This window comes from Apis florea, unplaced genomic scaffold (assembly GCF_048593485.1).
Source record: "Apis florea isolate Af1SG1 unplaced genomic scaffold, ASM4859348v1 contig_3803_pilon, whole genome shotgun sequence".
Lineage (NCBI taxonomy): Eukaryota > Metazoa > Arthropoda > Insecta > Hymenoptera > Apidae > Apis > Apis florea.
In genome coordinates, this window is record NW_028256864.1 from 924,112 (window position 1) to 942,316 (window position 18,205).

The 18,205-nt window shown below is 37.6% G+C and overlaps 1 protein-coding gene across 14 annotated transcripts in view; it reads right to left on the bottom strand.

Moving 5' to 3' along the window:
• Positions 1 to 18,205, bottom strand: part of LOC100863912 (uncharacterized) — a 41,907-nt gene that overhangs the window by 2,183 nt on the left and 21,519 nt on the right. For 4 of the 14 annotated variants that reach the window (XM_086916879.1, XM_086916884.1, XM_086916883.1 and 1 more), the window contains 13 exons: positions 17,146 to 17,205; positions 10,514 to 10,650; positions 9,860 to 10,139; positions 9,545 to 9,665; positions 9,186 to 9,306; positions 8,481 to 8,578; positions 7,588 to 7,732; positions 7,423 to 7,498; positions 7,096 to 7,325; positions 6,855 to 6,933; positions 5,170 to 5,334; positions 3,601 to 3,993; positions 1,347 to 1,610 (listed from right to left, as the gene is read on the bottom strand). In XM_086916879.1, coding sequence (XP_086773005.1) covers positions 1,347 to 1,610; positions 3,601 to 3,993; positions 5,170 to 5,334; positions 6,855 to 6,933; positions 7,096 to 7,325; positions 7,423 to 7,498; positions 7,588 to 7,732; positions 8,481 to 8,578; positions 9,186 to 9,306; positions 9,545 to 9,665; positions 9,860 to 10,139; positions 10,514 to 10,650; positions 17,146 to 17,205 — 2,169 coding nt within the window. The remainder of the gene's footprint in view (positions 1 to 1,346; positions 1,611 to 3,600; positions 3,994 to 5,169; positions 5,335 to 6,854; positions 6,934 to 7,095; positions 7,326 to 7,422; positions 7,499 to 7,587; positions 7,733 to 8,480; positions 8,579 to 9,185; positions 9,307 to 9,544; positions 9,666 to 9,859; positions 10,140 to 10,513; positions 10,651 to 17,145; positions 17,206 to 18,205) is intronic. The other 10 variants (XM_086916881.1, XM_086916886.1, XM_086916887.1 and 7 more) reach the window with 7 other exon arrangements.

Below are 18,205 nucleotides of genomic sequence, written 5' to 3' on the forward strand. Positions count from 1 at the left end.
ATATAGCTTTGCACGCATATATTTGAAATATTGGATATATGGCATCTAATGATATACTTTAAAATTTTATTTTAAAATTCAGATAAAAAAGATATAAAAAAATAACATGATATCGTTACACGCTTTTGTAATTATATGTATAAGAAGAAAAATGTACATGTAGCTAGAAAACCTAAAGTGATTTTAAAGATTAAAACAAATATAAAAATTGATACGCAAAAATATTCATTTCAAAGCTATTTGTTAAACTATAAACAATTTAATTTTGCCATAGATGAAATAAAATAACTCAATGATTGAATAAGAAGCATTATTTCCATTACACTCAATATCTGTTTCGATTTATCTAATATAAAATTAAAATATTTACAAAATAAAAAATAAACTTCAATTTTTATATATCAATTTTGAATTTATCTTTAGAATCACTTCTTAAATTTTTTATTTACTTTGTTCAAATAATTATATATGGTATAAAGTTTACATATAACATAATAAAATTAAAGTTAATTATCGGTTATATGTACAAGAAAAAGTTATTCAAAATATTCTTAGCAATATTTCGATCTCATTTAAATCAATAATTTTTTGACAAGTTGTTCAAATATATTTCTAATGACATGTGAGAAATAATAGTGAACTTTCAAATTTCGAATATAATCCATTCTTTTAACCAGACTTTAGATTTAAATTTCTCCACTTTTTTTAAATAACATAAATTGAATTAATCCAAAGAAATTATGTAAATTGAATTAATTTAAAAATCTTTAAAATTTACCCAATGTAAAATATATTAAATATGTTCAATTCCAAAAGATTATATTAATAATTATAATAAAATAATTCTAATAATCGAATATTGTTATTTTTAATAACTAATATATACATATAATTAAAATTAAAATTATAGTATTCATTTATAATGCATTAAGATAAAGATTGGTTGATCAACGTTATCTATTCTTTCTTGTTTTTTTTAAAAAATACGTAATATATCTAATATTTTTTATCTATTTTAAAAAAATTTTTTTAAAATTTCATATTCTCATTATTAAACAGATTAAAAGGTTCGCTGTACATGTTAAATATAGTATGAAAATTCTACAGCGTTCACCAATGAGTAGCATTGAATTTTGTATTTTTCTTTCTCGAAAGAAAAAGAAACGAACAAATGTTAACCCTTTGCACTCGTATGTCACCATATAGTCGCCATCCTACATTTTATTATTATACATATATTTATATTAGTAAATATAATTACGTTATATGTATAATATAATTATATTCTTGTTACTTGATTGATAACCTTCTTAAATACGAGTGCAAAGGGTTCAAATACTAGTTACCTTCTCTAACGTTTTGCGTGACAGTGAATGTTTTCCCGGTGTCTAATGGAACCGTCCAGTTGACCGGCTCCGGTGAGCGCATGATCATCTGTTCCGGCGACTTTACCCTTGTCGGTTCTGGTGGACTTTTCACTACCGGTTCGTCGTCGATCCACGGGCTTGCGGCGGTGGCTGAAACTGGTGCCTGAGACTGGGACGGTGGTGTCGACGCGACACTCGACTCTCCACCTGTCACGTCCCCGTTTACTTGTGGCTCTGCCGTCACTGCAATGTTTCATTGACACTTTTAACGATTTTGTATACATCCATCCTGTTGCTCGTGCTCGAGCGGGATTGCACTCGATGTTTCGAATTTTTTATATACATGTATATGTGTATGTATCTTTTCTCTTTTTTTGTTTTATTTAAATTTCGGGATACTTTCTATCCTAACTTTCTATCGAGATGCTCCATACTCTATACTTTATCGAAACTCTCATATTTACTTGTATTCAAAAAGGATTTTTATGTCGTTCTTACCGTTGGTGGTTAACGATATTTAAATAATAGGAGCGGAGAGAAACATTGATCGAGTCATCGAGCGCTGAAAATCGATTGTGATTCGCGATTACAGGAGAGATCTACGAAATGGGAACATTTCAGTAAAAAGTACACTAGCGTACTCAGGATGCAGGAAAAAACATATATGTATTTGTACGAATATACAGATACATACATAGATAGTTAAACAGAAAGAGATAAACAGAAAGAGAGAGAGAGAGAGAGAGAGAGAGAGAGAGAGAGAGAGAGAGAGAGAGAGAGATTGGTGAAGAAGAAAGAATACTAGGTTAGGTGTGACGTATAGAATGTGTGTAAATGTGCAGCTGTATTGCACGGCCACGCAACAGGTTGACAAAGGGCTCTAGCATACAGGCTATTGTTCTCTCTCTATCGCACATTTATGTACTCGATTGCACTGAGCGGTGAAATATCACGGATAATCTGCTTTCCTCTTTTCTCTGCTTCCCCTTGTAGTTCCGTGTTCGACAAAAAGCAGAATCCTGCGAATCAGATATGATCAGAAAAAGAGAAAAACAAATATAGAAAGAAAAAGAATGTGAAAGAAAGAGAACGAAGAGAAAGTCACAGGGTTATTGCTTAATACGCATATTACGAACTAAGTAAAATCGTGTGTTTGTTTCTCTGTGAAAGAAAATTTTCGTAAATTTCTAAACGGATCATAATCATCGTTGGAAGCACACACTTACGTTCAACGGTCACCTGACACGTTCTAAACACTCTCACACGTTTCTTTTCTTCTTTCTGTTCCTTTTTCTGTTCAAGAGTCTTTAGAGAGTGACGATTCGATTTCGAGGTTAGGCGCGGGTGTTGGTGCGAAAAGCTGATCTAACAAACAGTCGACAGCTCCGGCTATTGCACAAAGGAACGAATTTAGCGAGATGAATTCAGCGCAGTGAAAAAAATATATATAGATCACAATCAGATGTACACAAAGCTATCTCGAATCCCTTGATTTGACAGCTATACGACGTAGATACATTAAGTAGTAGAGACAAGTAGCAGAGAGTAGTTTTAAAAACACAATCGCGAAGAACCGTCCGATTCGAGTGAAAACGTGGTAAATATATATTCATATATCTGTGTATACGATCTATATGCAATCTATACGATGAAAGCGTGACGAGAAAGGAAGAACTCGTAGGCGCTCTATTTCGCGCGGGAAAAAGAACCGTATTAAAGTGTGAATTTCAGGAATAGCTTCGCTTCCGAACACCATTGCTCCGAACCGAAAGAGTATCAAGGAGATACATAGCAATATATGTGATACATATGAGAAAAAGAGAGAGAGAACATGTGTGTGTGAAAGTAGAAAAAAAAAAAATTAGGGATTCGAGTAGCGAATCAACGAGAAATAGTGGAGAAAAATTGGTAAAACGAATAGATAATCGAGGCGAAGAAGAGATAGATAGATAGATAAAGAGAGAAGAAAAGAAAGAGAGGGTGAGAAAAAAGTATTTATACGTATATAATAATAACAAATATAACAAAGACAACGATAGCGATATAACGATAACGACAACGATTATCGATTACGACAATGATAATAACGACAACGATAATAACGACACCAACGAACACACGGAAAGCACTGTTGTTAATTGTGTTCGAGCGGATAAATATATATATAAATATATATATAAAAGGCAACGGAGAAGAACACAGGTCTTTTTCTGACAGAGAGCATGCTACTTACTAGGTTGGACGGCGGTAGCGGCTTGGTTTGACGCGTATCGACTATCGGAGGATGATTTGGATGGATCGGCGACGGCGGCTGCGGCCGCAGCCGCAGCTGACTGGTCGCGGCCCGTTTTTGCCTGAGCTTCGTTTGGACCTTGGTGGGATCGGCTTATATCTTTAACACGGTCCGGCCTGGCCGCAGCAGCAGCGCTCGACGTAGGTGGGTGATGGACACTCGTATGAATCGAATGTTTTACCGGGGGTTTTACGCTTGTACTTGTTGTGTTTGTGGTGGTAGTGATAGTGGTTGTGGTAGTAGTAGTGGTAATTGTGGTAGTACTTGTGGTAGTGGTCGAGGGTTTGATGTGATGAAGGGGGCGATAGGGGGGAGCTGTGGTTGCGAGGAAGGCTAAAACATACGGTACACAAAGTACAATGATGAATAAAGCGTCGTTTCGATTAAGGGAATTTACGTGTAAGACAGCTCTCATTGGCGCAATACCTTGCTTGAAATGTTGCATTCGCAATAATGTGAAATATAAAATATCTATCACGGTATGAAATAGCTCGAGTATTCGATCGAAATATTTCGAAATATTTTTCGAAATACCAGTTAATATCGACAAGTTTCTATCGTTATATGTATATATATGATCAATTGATTCGTTTCAACATATTAATTATAATACATTTTAAGCAAGGTTGTATCGCATATGTTGAGATTTATTTTTTTATTGGAAAGGTTAACGAGGGCTGAAGGATATTTCGGCATTATCAAGCCGCTCAGAATTACGTCCACACTCGAATATCGAGGTTTCCTCACACTTAGTAATAGCTATGGACGCAATATGTGTATCGCGTCACAATAGACGAGAAAGTTGGCCGCGGAATTTCATTGCGGTATATACGCATATATAAATGTATATAGGTATATACATGTAATGTCAGTCTCAATATCATTGTTTTGAAAATTGTTTCGAATCATCCTGGAACCGATCGAACAAACGACGCGTGTAATCTCGAAAAATATTCGAGCATAGATGAATCTTGAACAGTTAGAACAAGAGAGGGAAAAAAAAAAAAAGAAACCAGTTTTGATTAAAATATTGTTGAAGTTTTGATTTGCGAACGATTCGGGAATCGTTTAAACAAGAAAAAATTTTCACCCACAAACTGGACCATACGAAATGTATCTCAATTATTATCAGTAATAATCATTAGTAGAAATTCGACTTTAATCCTAACGTTTCAAGAAGTTTCTCATCACGTTTACTATTATGTATTAAGAGCAACGATTCGATTCAGCGATTCAATCGAACCCTTTAACAGTTTAATCGAAATAAAACGGGATAATTAAATAAAACAAATTCGTGTAATTTAACATTTAACAATCAACTCGACATTCTATCTCCTATATATTTAATCATTTAAACTGTTTAAGGGTTAAAGATAGAGATAGTTAGTTACGGTGAAAGGTATAAATAGTGACCATGGTAATTGGTGCGGGAGTAAAGGGTTATAGAGATATCTGAAATACGTGAAAGTCGGGCTAGCGGGCAGCAGGTACGTGGTACAGAGAACGTACATTTCCGATGGACCTGCGGGGACCTCCTGTAGAACGGAGTAGGCCCTGGGCCCGAGGGTGGTGGCGGTAATGGTGGCACGCTGGTCGACGAACCCGTCGAGGAAACCGTCGACGGTTCCCGTATGCTCCAACGCACGCGGCCAGGGCCCGTGACTGAAACACCCGCTACCACTCCTGATCAATCCGATCGCAATGCTCGGACACGATCGTCGATCTGATCGCGATCGATCTCGCGCGAGCAACTTTTAGCCTGATTAATGACTGAATAGATTGACAGACAGAGAGAAAGAGAGGCAAAGATTGAAAACAAAAAAGAAAAAGGGGATTGGAAGTAGGGGTGGGTGAAGGAAGAAGGATGAGGCAAAGGGGTGTTTATTTTATCAAAGTATTATCTATCTCGATGATCTATCCAGTGATTTCGATCAAAAAGCACGTGGCAGACATCGAATCACGTAGATCTTTTTTTTTCTTTTCTTTTCTTTTCTCTTGTGAGACGCTTTTGATTTCAAAGAGCTGAGAGATGAGATGAAGTTTGAAGCGATGCGATTACGACTAACGTACGAATGCTTGTTGCTCACCGCATAGATGGTTCAATGGATGAGGCATAATGACGATGATTATATTTGGTCGAGTACACGATCTTGACGATAGATGATGAAAGACGATGGTAGATCGAAGAGATGTGACTGGTGGTGATTACGAATGAACGAGGAGACGTCACGTAGGATGAAAAATCATGATACTAACAAGTACATATATGTATATATATATATATATGAAATGATATTATTGATACGTAAAACAATATGACAAGGATTATCAATCGATGATACTTGGATTGAGTACGTCGATGTAGTAGATCATTTTTGTTGAAAAGATGTTAAACTTTTTTTTTTTTCATTTTATGGTTCGTAAAAGATGGGATACCTTTATCGTTGGTTTTGATTTATACTTGATTGACATTATTTCAGTCTGGTCGACATCGAACTTTCTAATATAACAAGGAACGAACGGTTGGTTCAAGGCTATTCCACGGTTTCCGGAGGCCGTTCAGGGAAAAAGGGGAAGACAACACGTCGCAAAATTTTCTGTACGGACAATCAATAGGTCTACTAGTTACTATAGATGTGGGCTCAAAGGCAGAAACAGAGATATAGAAACGATTAAACAGGAGTGTCATGCATATGCCTAAACATTAACGACCATTTGGCAGTTAACGTATTGGACATACACCGCTTGAAGAGTTATCCATTTAATAGGAAAGAAAATATAGATCGATTCATAATTATTGATTGATCTTTTGATAGAAAAAAGAAAGAAATACAAATGTAAATATTTAGTAATACTCTTAATAGCGGTGAATGTCTCTTTTGCAACACGATTCGAATAGGGTAAATACGATCAGGTATGACGAACGGTTTGGCTTTTGGGACTCACAAGAGCAAACAGCAGACCAAACTCGCATAATATATGTATATATATATATACGTAGATATAATGTATGGATTTCTGTCCAATAAAATTCAATGATAGATATATGCACGAAAATGCAAAAGGAACTCGTAACAAAATTACGAGCGCCAATCGATTTGGTGGTGCGATCTCTTGAAATACTAAATCGATCGACTATATATCGATACAAAGAGATGACGAAGGATGTATCGATGCTCGTTCATCTTACTTACTCGGTCGTGGATGCCTTTCAGGCTCACCGCCTTTTTCCCTTTGCTCTTTCTCCTTGTCCTTTGATTCCTTCTCCTTTTCCTAGCAAAGCAAAGGAAATTCGATCGATAATTTTGTCATCAGAGAGGATTAAAAAATTATTTCGAAGCAATTCAATCTTATATCTCAATTTTGAATCTTTCTCGAAATAAATTGTTGCTCGGATATCGTGTACAAAAGATGTTTCGTTTAAATTAATAATACCTTGGCATCTTTGGTGACGGAAGGCGCACGAGGCGGTTGACGTTTAGGTGATCGACGTTCCGTCACAGTTGGACCAAGACTCTGCGAACGACCGGTTCTTGGGCTGTTCTTAGGGCTGGATTTCGTTTTAGGCTGAATTTCTTCGCGGTGTTCTTTCGTTTCCTCTCGACGTCGTGGTATTACGGGCTCCAACTTTTCTCTCGTTGGAGAGGGAAGCAGTGCACCATCGCCTGTGTTGGAACGCAGGAGGGAGGGAAAAAAAAAAAAAAAAAAAAATGATTTCACAAAGTTTTTACCACGTTTGGGAATTGATTTTAATACACTTACCCACGCCAGTAGTACGATCCAGATGATGGCGGATCAAGAAATCTTTTCTTGCGCGAGCAATAGCTCTTTCCGTATCCTGTTCGACAATGTGTGTAATAAATATCACGTAGAGTCGAATGAAACCGACGACGCTGTTAGTAACTGAAACTGAAATGATCCACATACCGCTTTAGAATCATCCTGCAAAATTCCATGAATGGGTCTAGCTTGAACCGAAGATGGTCGACCTGCAGGAGGCATGGTCATCGCGGCGGTAACCGGAGCAACTTTTCTCGTGTTCTCTTTTTCTTTCTCTTCCTTCGTTACTGACCTAAATACGCAATCATTCGTCACTGGCTTTTTCCCCCGTACTGTTGCAATTCGGCACGAGGCAGAAGACACATCGCGTGGAAGAAATAAAAGGCAGCTACGACAAAACCCGTGTGAAAGATGCGAATTCATTCCCTGTACAACTACGTTTGACTCTTTTCTTTTCTTCTCTCTTTTCTTTGACTCGAGTTGTGCGAATGTCTGTGCGCGTGTATGAATGGAAATGTTTGTTGTTTTTTTTTCTTTTTTTTCTTTCTCAAAATAATTGGGCTAGCGAATCTTAACAATGAACGACAGAATTTGTCCAATTGTTCATCGATGTCGTTTTTTTCTTTTTTTTTTTTTTTTTTTTTTGATAAGATGCCATGACACACACACACAGTAAAATTTAATCGTGTTTAACGTAACACGCCGATTGAATTCGCTACCTGCGCACACCTGTACTACTTGTACTATTGTGTAAACATGAAAAATGGTCGATTAAATCGTGTAGTCACAACGAGTAATAAAGTAATTGTATGTCCAACATTATGTTTGATATCAAAACAGTTACAATTATTTCTAACGACCTTCTTATTCGTTAATTAATTCGTTCATCGTTATGCGTTTTCTTTTTCCCGTCCGTGGAACGAGCGATCGTTTCGTTTTACATTTCTATTAATCGGGTTAAACTAACATCTCTTACTGTCGATTTCGATTTCGTCAAGCGACATTGAAAATGATGTTTGAGAGTGGAATAGTGTACTGGCCTGGCAAGGGACAGCGCGTTGAGAGCGTGGTTACTGGAGACTCGTTTCCACAGCGAAGCCTCGTCCTCGGCTGCCAGACCGCAACCCCAGTCGCGATGCTAATGTAAATGAGAACCAATCATTCTGTTGCTTTTCATTTTCCTAGAAGACACTATAGCTATATAACGCGCTTCTAGTTGCACTAACGCACGCGCGCGCACACACACATGACGAATACAGGGAACATGCTTTGAAATGCTAGACACGCACATTTTGTTTCGTGTGCAAACAAATTCTCACCGATTTCAATCGATTTCATCGTCAATAAAAACATGCATGTGTACGAGGAAAGAAATACGTTGAAATTTCTCGCGTACGGTTGTGAAGATGATTAATTTGTAATTGAAACGTACGTATTTAGGAAATTTTGTTCTGGAAAAATTGGTAAGACGAACGCATGCAAATTCGTACGAACTCGTCGAAACGACGATCGATTCACCTTTACACGATTGCGACGCGGGCGAAATTGAAAATATTTACAATGACACAAAAACGTAGAGTAAAAGGTACACTATGGACGACGAAAGCCCATCGGGAAACACTCGAGAGATGAAAGACACTAAGAAAGGAGGGAAGGGAATATATAGTTTCGTATCGAAACTCGAAGAATGAATATCCACGAAAGAAAGGAATGGAATGGTGGCATCTCTGCTCCCAACCAATTACCTTGTACTCGTCAGCGAGTCGTCTAAGCTCGATGACTTCAGCAGTGGGAAACGGTTTCTCCTGCGGTTTGCTCAGCCCTTTATCATCCGATATCCTTACGGTCCTACCTGATTTTTTACCCCTGCAAAGAATCAATCGTGGTTGTAGGGTATTGAGACGTATCTTTTTCTTTTTTTTTTTTCTTTCTCTCTCGTTTTCGACTAACGCTTTCTGCGAAACGCTTCACAATCGACTCTAGGATATCGTCGTAGATGCTTTCTTGTTCTTCCTTTCGAACCCCGTCGTCCGAACATGCGATACCGCATAAGGAACTGCGCTCGATAAGCTAGGTCGAATTATATATCGTTTTGAACTCTGACCTGAAAGCTATTTTCAAGTCCGGCATGTCTTCCTCGCGCTCGTCGCCCTCGGGCACCACTCCGTCGATAGTGTCCGTTCCAGTTCCTCCGACCAAAGGTTCTAGCTCCGATGCTTGCATCCCTGTGAAACGTTAATAATAAAAAAAAAAAAAAAAAAAAAGAAAGAAACGATTAGAAAAGATCAAAGAGAAAGAGAGAGAGAGAGAGAGAGACGTGTTTGTAACTGAAAATTTGACACTTTTTTTCTACTTTGAACGACACTTTTGGGAAGCGGACATCTGGAGGATTATAAGTTTGTCGAGATGTTCCATTTACCATCACGCTTATGATCGACATCACCGGGACGTTTCTTGTGAACCGGGGCGGGCCCTGTAGGAGCGATACCCTGCTTAAGAGCTCCCATGCTGAGAGACTTTCTAGGTGGTCCTGTCGTACCTGCAGGGAGTCCGGCAGCCATCACTCCTGGCGCCACTGTCTCGCCATTCGTCAGTTGGGGTCTTCTAGGCCAGGCAAACTGCAACCGATACTCGGTGCTGATCCGTGAGATCGCTTTGCTCAATTGACTCGGTGGTAAACCCGACTGCGTTGTAACTTCCTGCAATAATGATATTACTTCAGTGGGATTATCAGCGTTTTCTCTTCGAGTATTGCGTTTATAAAAGAAGATACGCGGGAAGAAAACTCGATGATGACAAAGACTTGTTGACAAAGAACTTGAACAAATTGTCCTGCAGGCTGCACGTATACAGGAAAAATCTTTGAACGATAAATTGTTTCCTTCCAGTTTCATTTTTCGTCCCTTGTTCATTCTTTCTTCTTTTTCATTATCATTGATCGATAATAAGTGAAAGAATTTCCGAATTTAAGATTCCCGGATTAGGATGTAACGTTTATTGCCAATTATCGTTCCCATAATCGATATGTAATAAAATAAAAAAAGATGGAAAAAATAATAATTCGAGCACGTACTCGAACTTTATCAGCTACAACGTTGGAATCGACGGCATCGATACCACCCCCATCGGCTGCCGTGATGAATTCGTGCGTTTTGTACGCAAGCTCCGGGCATTTCTTTCGCCGTGGCAATGGCGGTTCCAAAGTGGGTCCTGAAACGAATCATCGTGATCCATTGAGATTTTCCATTTTTGATTTTTTCGTGATCTTCGAACACGAGAAGCAGCCGACTACACGGTCCACGCGCTCGACCGCTTTTCCTTAAAGGAAAGATAGAAAGCGATTTTTCGATTTCCATCGGGAATTCGAAACGAATTGATTTTACAAGTTTGTTTTTTTTTTTTTTTTTTAGTTGAGTTGTTCTTTACTCCCTATGCGACAATCTCGCATAGTTAAAGGAACTTTTGAGAGAAAAAGAGAGAGACTTCGGGCTTCGTTCAAAGACGGAAATCGATTTCCTGATAATGAAGGTAATTAAGCAGCGGTCGAGAGCGTGCACCGTGTCACGAGAAACGAATTTACGAATCGAGGCGATCATCTCAAGGCAAAAAATACGAAGGATAAGCGGGAAGCTGCCACATTTCACGCATAAGAAAGAGAGGGAAAAGCATTTGTCTATAAGATTATAGTGAATCGGCGAGGATCGAGGATAGTAGCGTGGTAAAAAACAGTGAGTCGAGAGGAGAGTTAGGCTAGCAGAGTGATGCGGTGCATTTTTATGGTCGACCAGAGACTTCTGCTCTTAATCCAAGTATTGTCCTGACCGCTCGACCTTGCGGATCGATCCATCCCTCGGCCTCGATCGTCACTGCTAGCAAAACAAAACAAACAAACATTTTTGTTGCACACCGTTGATAATATACATCATCCTCCTCCTCCGCCTCTCCTCGTCGCTTCGTTACAAACATTTTGAAATGAAATTGATCTCAGCGACGCGTTCATCTCGTGATCGAGATTTTCACTATAATTTTCAGCTCAAGAGGTAGGAAAGAAGAAATGGAAGTAAAGTTTCTCTCTTCCTTCCTCTCTGTATTATACAACGATATACCAACAACGCGTAACAAGATCCGCTTCTCTCATCAATTACCGCACACGGTAATTAGCTCTCTAAACAGCATATTTTCCTATTACCCGCTTGACAAAGCATTAGCTGGAAGAAGTACTGTTCATTCCTCTCTCTCTCTCTCTCTCTCTCTCTCTCTCTCTCTCGAAGATAGAGAAAGACATTGCTGAAAGACGATTACTGAAAGCGACAAAAGCGAAGAAAGCGTCTGGAGTGGGTCATAGTTGCTCTTGTGTTTCTCGCGTAGAGTTCTCGAGAAGAGAGAGAGAGAGAGACTTTACCATCTCCTCATAGGCTGGACATGATGATTTCGACGCCGTGCCATGCGGTCGTGTTGAGCAATTCGTTTCCATTTCTTACCACCGATTATCCACTTCCTCATCCGTGGAACATGACGAGGCGATATCGTCGTTAATTAATTAAAAAGTCAAATGGAAATCGGTTTTTCCAAAGGAACGGCATTGAAATCACCGTCAACAAATTGAATGTTGAAATCATTGTAATTGTTGTTTTCAGAAAAACAATCTGCGAATCACGCAATTTGCGACGTATTTTAAATCGAGCAAGTCATTCGACTTTGAACGTGATTGGAAGCTTTAATAAGTTTCATGGATATGAGAGAGACACAGAGAGAGAGAGAGAGAGAGAGAGAGAGAAGGCAGATCCTCGTGCGTGTATCCGTTACATTCCGTTATTTTCGTTGTAAAACCGATTCACGGTTCCGTTTATAGAACGGTTATTCTCGTTGGACAATGCTAGGATAAACAACAACAAGATGCACAAATGATCGATGCGACGCCAACCGTTTATGCGATAGTCTTTCTTCATTTTCAATCATCTAACATAGCAGATATACTGTGCGTGTGTAGGTGATAATAGTGATATAAGTGTATGTGTTGTCGTGTTTGCGTGTGTGAAATATTAATCTTGTATCAACAATCTGACTCGTTCACCAAAGAACGTTCTTTTTTTTTTGTCTCAAACTTTTAAAAACAGAATCACTTGTCACTTTTCAACTTTTCTTTAAAATATCGTTTAATAATTTTCATTCGTACTTAAATTGTAAATATAAACATCGCATTTCTTTTACTAATTCATTCGGTTAAAGAACTTTGAAAAATATATAATGCCTTAAAATTCATTATACGAGTAAATTATTGCCTTAAACGAACCAAAAAATTGATTATACGTTTAAGTTGTTGAAATTTTACGATTATACGTATCGTACTATTTTTTGTTGATCTGACTGTTAATCCAATCAATTTATTACGAGTGAATCATTTCGAAAAATCAATGGTTCAATTAATTCACAAATTGATTCAATCTATGCGCATGTGATCAGTTTGATTTGAAGAGCTTGAAAATGTTTATTATATTAAAATTAATTTAATTACATCTGTTTTGCGATGTCGGTATTGTCCTACAATAGTCGAACAAAGATCGATGCTCTCTGTTCAATCATTCGTAAAGGAAGACTCTGTTTTGTGCCATGAAATTATTAAATCATGTATCGATATAATAAAAAAAATAGTTGTTTCATCTTTGAGCACAAGTAGGATGATCGTCTCTAGGAAGTGGGATTCTTATCAGGAAACATGCATTTCGTTTTATTTTGTAAATAGATCTTCTAAACTTGCTCAATTCAGATCTATATATATATCACAAGCTCGACAATAGAACAAAAAGTAAAGAAACAATCGAAATTCTGATTAATCGAAAAGATCGTGCAACGTGCAATTACTTAATCCATAAACAAGTGTGCACGTAAGATATTAATTCAACATTGAGAAAAAGCTCGTGTTCAAAAATATGATAGAAACGAGAGAAATAATAAAAAAAAAAAACAAAGGTAAGAAAAAAGAAAGGAAAAAAGAGGAGGTCGTTGGATATTAACATTTAAAAGATCATTCAATTCTATTAAAACGGTAGAAAGTGACCAATAAGTAAATAATCGCGAAAGAAAATTGTGCATTAAATAAAAATTCGTTGATTTCCCCCCTTTTTTTTTTTTTTTTTAATTAAAATACTACAGAGAACTGACGCAAGTCACGTAATGTTATTGTCAGTTGACTTTTCTCGGTCGTCCATGTTCATAGCCTTTAGTTCAACTCAGAAAACTGTCAAGGGGATTTCCGGGCATATCAATAGCCGGCACTGAAACTGATAAGTCCACCTCCTTCTCGCTCACACTTTAACTCCCTTCCATTTTCAAGCGTCACTCGACTCGGTGGCTATGAATTAATTATCTCTACGGGCTAACGTTCTCATTTCTACCAGAGGAATAACTCGCGTTCCCGTTAAATGCAGATGCATTTGAAAGAAGTCTGGATGAAAGTAAAAGTTTGCGAACGCGGGAGGAAAAGGAAGCGAGAAAAATGAGAGATTTCTTCGTTTTCGTCGTGATACGTTTCAATAATATTCCCTTCGCCCGGGATATATAAATAAATTAATTTACGCTGGAGAATAGATGGAAAATTATTTTATACGTCGAATACGTTGCTCGTTCAAACATTCTTCGCATTTAATTTCAACAATTGTCTGAGATAAGAATAAAATATTAATATTTATATCCGATTGTTTTTTTTCGCATATTACTTTTTCATCAAATTTAATCAAAATAGAAATATAAATTGAAACTGAAACGAAGACAACATCGTTCTAAATATCGATCGAAATTTCGAATTACGATTTTGGAGTATTCCTATGGATTTGGCTATATCGAAACGCGATGTTTAATGTGTTTGAACAGAGATAACAAAGGGTAATTCATCGTCAACCGTCGTATCGAACCGATGATTATTAAGGACGCCATTGTAAAAGATACAAAAGATTACGATAACTGATATCTGATGACCCGAACTCATATTTCACAAGCGTTGTTTTTCCATTCTTTTCCACGAAATGATCGAATTTTTACGACATTTTACGACGTTCAACTGCAATACGCACTGGACTATAGCATCGATTAGTTGTGTCGTAGCGTTGACAATGGAAAATAGGCCAGAGGGGAATAATTTTCAGACCGAACAGAATTTAGTAAACCGGTGATCGCGAAAGGCGAAAATGTGGGTCAACGCTAGTTTTTCCGAAAACGGTTGAGCTCTTTCCACAAAAAATTGCAGGATATTTTTTGCGATAAAAAAATTTCGTGCTTCATCCATGCTAAATAAATTCTTGCCAAGAAACTAAAAAATGAGAAGAATCGCATTGAAATTCGAGTTGAAGGTGTATACGCATGTAGGAATGTCAACGAGGGGCCTGAATCCGTGTAACGCATTGATTAATTTGTTGATGGTTTCGCGTGGGCGTAATCCGCCACCAAATTCGTCTAATATTAGCAGGATGTCTCGCATCTCTCCCGAGCGATAATTAAATTCGTTGCTCATTAACCGGTGACGCGATTATCCCGGTTTCCCATTATGTACGACAAGGAAATTATTGTCTCGAGTTCGATTCTCTTGTCCGATCGTAGAGACGATTAATCGTCGCAATTTCACGATCGAGAGTTTTCACTGGGCCTCGTGGATATTTAACACGTGGAGACGAGTTGGGCACGGAATTTGTACAGAAATGACGGCGTGACGATCCACCAATGACCGATGGTGGATTCGAACAACAAGTTTCATCTGCTGCGGTCTACGATTGCAACGATTAATCGCTACAATCGGCCTGAAGTCCAAAGGGAAGCATTATTATACGCACCCACCTATGGTGGAAGGATATACGGTCAAGCGTAATGTAAGTAAAAATATATGTTTTCATTGCCGTGCAGGCGAGAACAAATGCGGCGAGCAGAGAAATCTAAGAAAACGTCTAAGAGACAATATACGACGAGACTTTTTTAAACGCGGAATTTAACGAAACTGAAAATGCATTTCTACAGCGCTAAATCGAAGAGAAAATACGGCTCGTGAAGGCGCGAATCATCATAGCAAGGAAAATAAAAAAAAGTAAGATACAAATAGTTTTTTCTTGAAAGAACAAATGGGATTGTAGAAACAATTCGATTCGTTTTTTTTTTTTACATTTCATTGTGAAACGATTTAACGAGAACTTATGCACAAGGTTCATCGGATAATCATTAAATTGTTTAAAAAATTAAAATATATTTCTTCGTTTTTATTCATGTACGTTTAAGAGGAAAATTTCATGGACAAAAAAAATTTAGAGGATCCATCATGTTATATTTAACGCTAATCTCGAAGTTGATAATTTAAAACGAATTGTATAAAGTTTAATGTTTTGTATATGTATATGTATAATGACGCATATAGAGGCTGAACATTATATAAACTTTCGTGCAAGTAAATGCAAAGGCACACCGAGCGATATCTACGCTATATCTACTTGGATCAGAGGTAAAAAAGCTGCCGGTATAAATTTTTTCAAGCGGTCCAGTTCGGATAACGGGCAGTCTGCTTGACAAGCAATGTTCAAAATGTGTGAAATCAAAATCGAAAAAAAAAAAAAAAAATATGAAATATCTTCGAATAATATCACCCTTTGACACGGGATATTTTTTATGGAGCACAAAAAAAAAAAAGAAAAAATCAAAAGCAAAAAGTGCTCATCTCATATTCGTTTCGATTATCGAGCGAAGAGAGCTACGTTTTTTCGATGAAATACGTTCCTTTTACTGTTTCTTTCCTTTTTTCTTTTTTTTTTTTTTTCCTTTTTGCAATTGGTAACAGAAACAATAGTTTCTATGCAACTCCCCGAGAAAAGTACTACGATCGATTACACCACAGCGAGCTAGAGACTAAAAGTCCTGTGTACAAGGTTTAACGGATAAAAAGGAAAAATGTACACCTAAAGATAGTCGATGCAACCTAAACAGCAGCCTGCACAATGGATGCATTCACACACCGACATGGAGAAATGAGAATGTACACGCGAGATTTACCGCAAAAATTCACAGCAAGCGCAGAGAGGAGATTGAAACGTTTAGATTTGGTTCGCACTTGTGTTCGAATCATGTGCAATTTCCCCCTCCCCCAAGCTTGCAAAGCTCGAAGGTCGTTTTCTATAAACTTTCCACTTTCTATTAAAAACACAGTTTTGCCCTCGAGACAATAACTGTGTGCATAAAGCATAACCGTTTCTAAACACGAGAAAAGAATAGTTCAGAATAATCAACCGATAGTTTTCCACTTGTGCGCAACGAGAATAACGTTCCGTCATATTTTATTCGAAGGGCAAAATGAACGAATCGTGGGCATGGAAAAATGTAAATGCGAACCAAGCCTTGGGGATGGTCTGCAAGCGAGCATGCTTTATATTAACCCTTCGACCCTCGTGGGCAAATAATTCGCGAATGGGGAAGATCGGCGAATACGAAGGAAGGTGTCTGGCGACGTTTCGAAAGCGAAAGTTAATTCGGAAGGGTTAATTATTTACTTTGGACGGTCTCTCCTCGCGTCTAGGGAAACAGGATGGTGGATTAACAGGATGGAGTTGAAGAAAAGAGAGCAAATGGGATTTTTACCTGCGAGAAGTGTTAAAAAAGGGACTAAAAAACGAGCGAAATTAATATAAACCGTAATAATAATCTATATGTTTGCGTAGCTCCGATCGTTCGTCTTACCTTCGTTGTTCTCATCCTCGGTTGACTTGGCCGATTGTAGCTTCGCGCTCGCTTGCTTCGCTGCAATCAAAATTCGCAGCTGGCACCGTATTCGTTTTTCTCTTTTCTTTTCTCAATTCCTTTTTTCTCTTTTTTTTTTTTTATCTTGATCGTCTTTCGTTCACTTTTCTTATTACTTTCATATTTTCTACCTCTCTCTCACTAAATTCGCTCATTTTCAGTACCCCCGCCTTTCGATTCCCCTAAATTTAATGGGCCCGTTTCGATTTCGATGCCGCTTGTCTTTTTCTTTCTTTTGTAACAAAAAAAAAAACAAAAGAAAGGAAGAAAAGATAAAAGAAACGGAGAAAAAAAAATTGGGCGAAAACCAATTCCACATTTACGAGAATATCCGGGCAAGTTCCGTTGCCAGATTGAACGTTCGTTTGCAAATTTCCAATCATTATCGATACCCGATAGCGACACCGAATAGATAATTATTTTCACGGTAGCTCATGAGCCGTGATTGGGTTGATAATCTGCATGATTGAGGGACACGTGTCTCGAGACGCTCTGAGGATGTATGGAACGTTTTTTTTTTTTCTAATGTGAAATCAGACATAAATATTTCGAGCCTCGTATTATAGAATATTAGGGATATTATTTCGTTAAAGAAATAATATATATTCAGAAAGACATTGAATAAATAGAAAACAAAATAGAAAGGTGGGAGGGGAAAATAAAACAGGAAATAGTGAAAATTCGCAACATCGACAATATTATGAACAAAAATTGTACACGTTATTGAAAGAATCAGTGGCAATTGGTAATAATAAAACAGACACATAGTGGAACAAAATTTTATACATACTTATGATTGTATATGATTATACGAGTCACGAAGGTAAAAGACATGGCGGTGATGTGAAAACGGGAGGTGAAACGTGACGACAGAGCGTGTGCGATATTAATGAGACCAGATGTATGATGACTATATAGTAGCATGATTAAAATAAGAAATAAAATCGCTAAACACCTTTTACATTACTAACAAGGGGAAGAAAATATCATGAGAAAAATG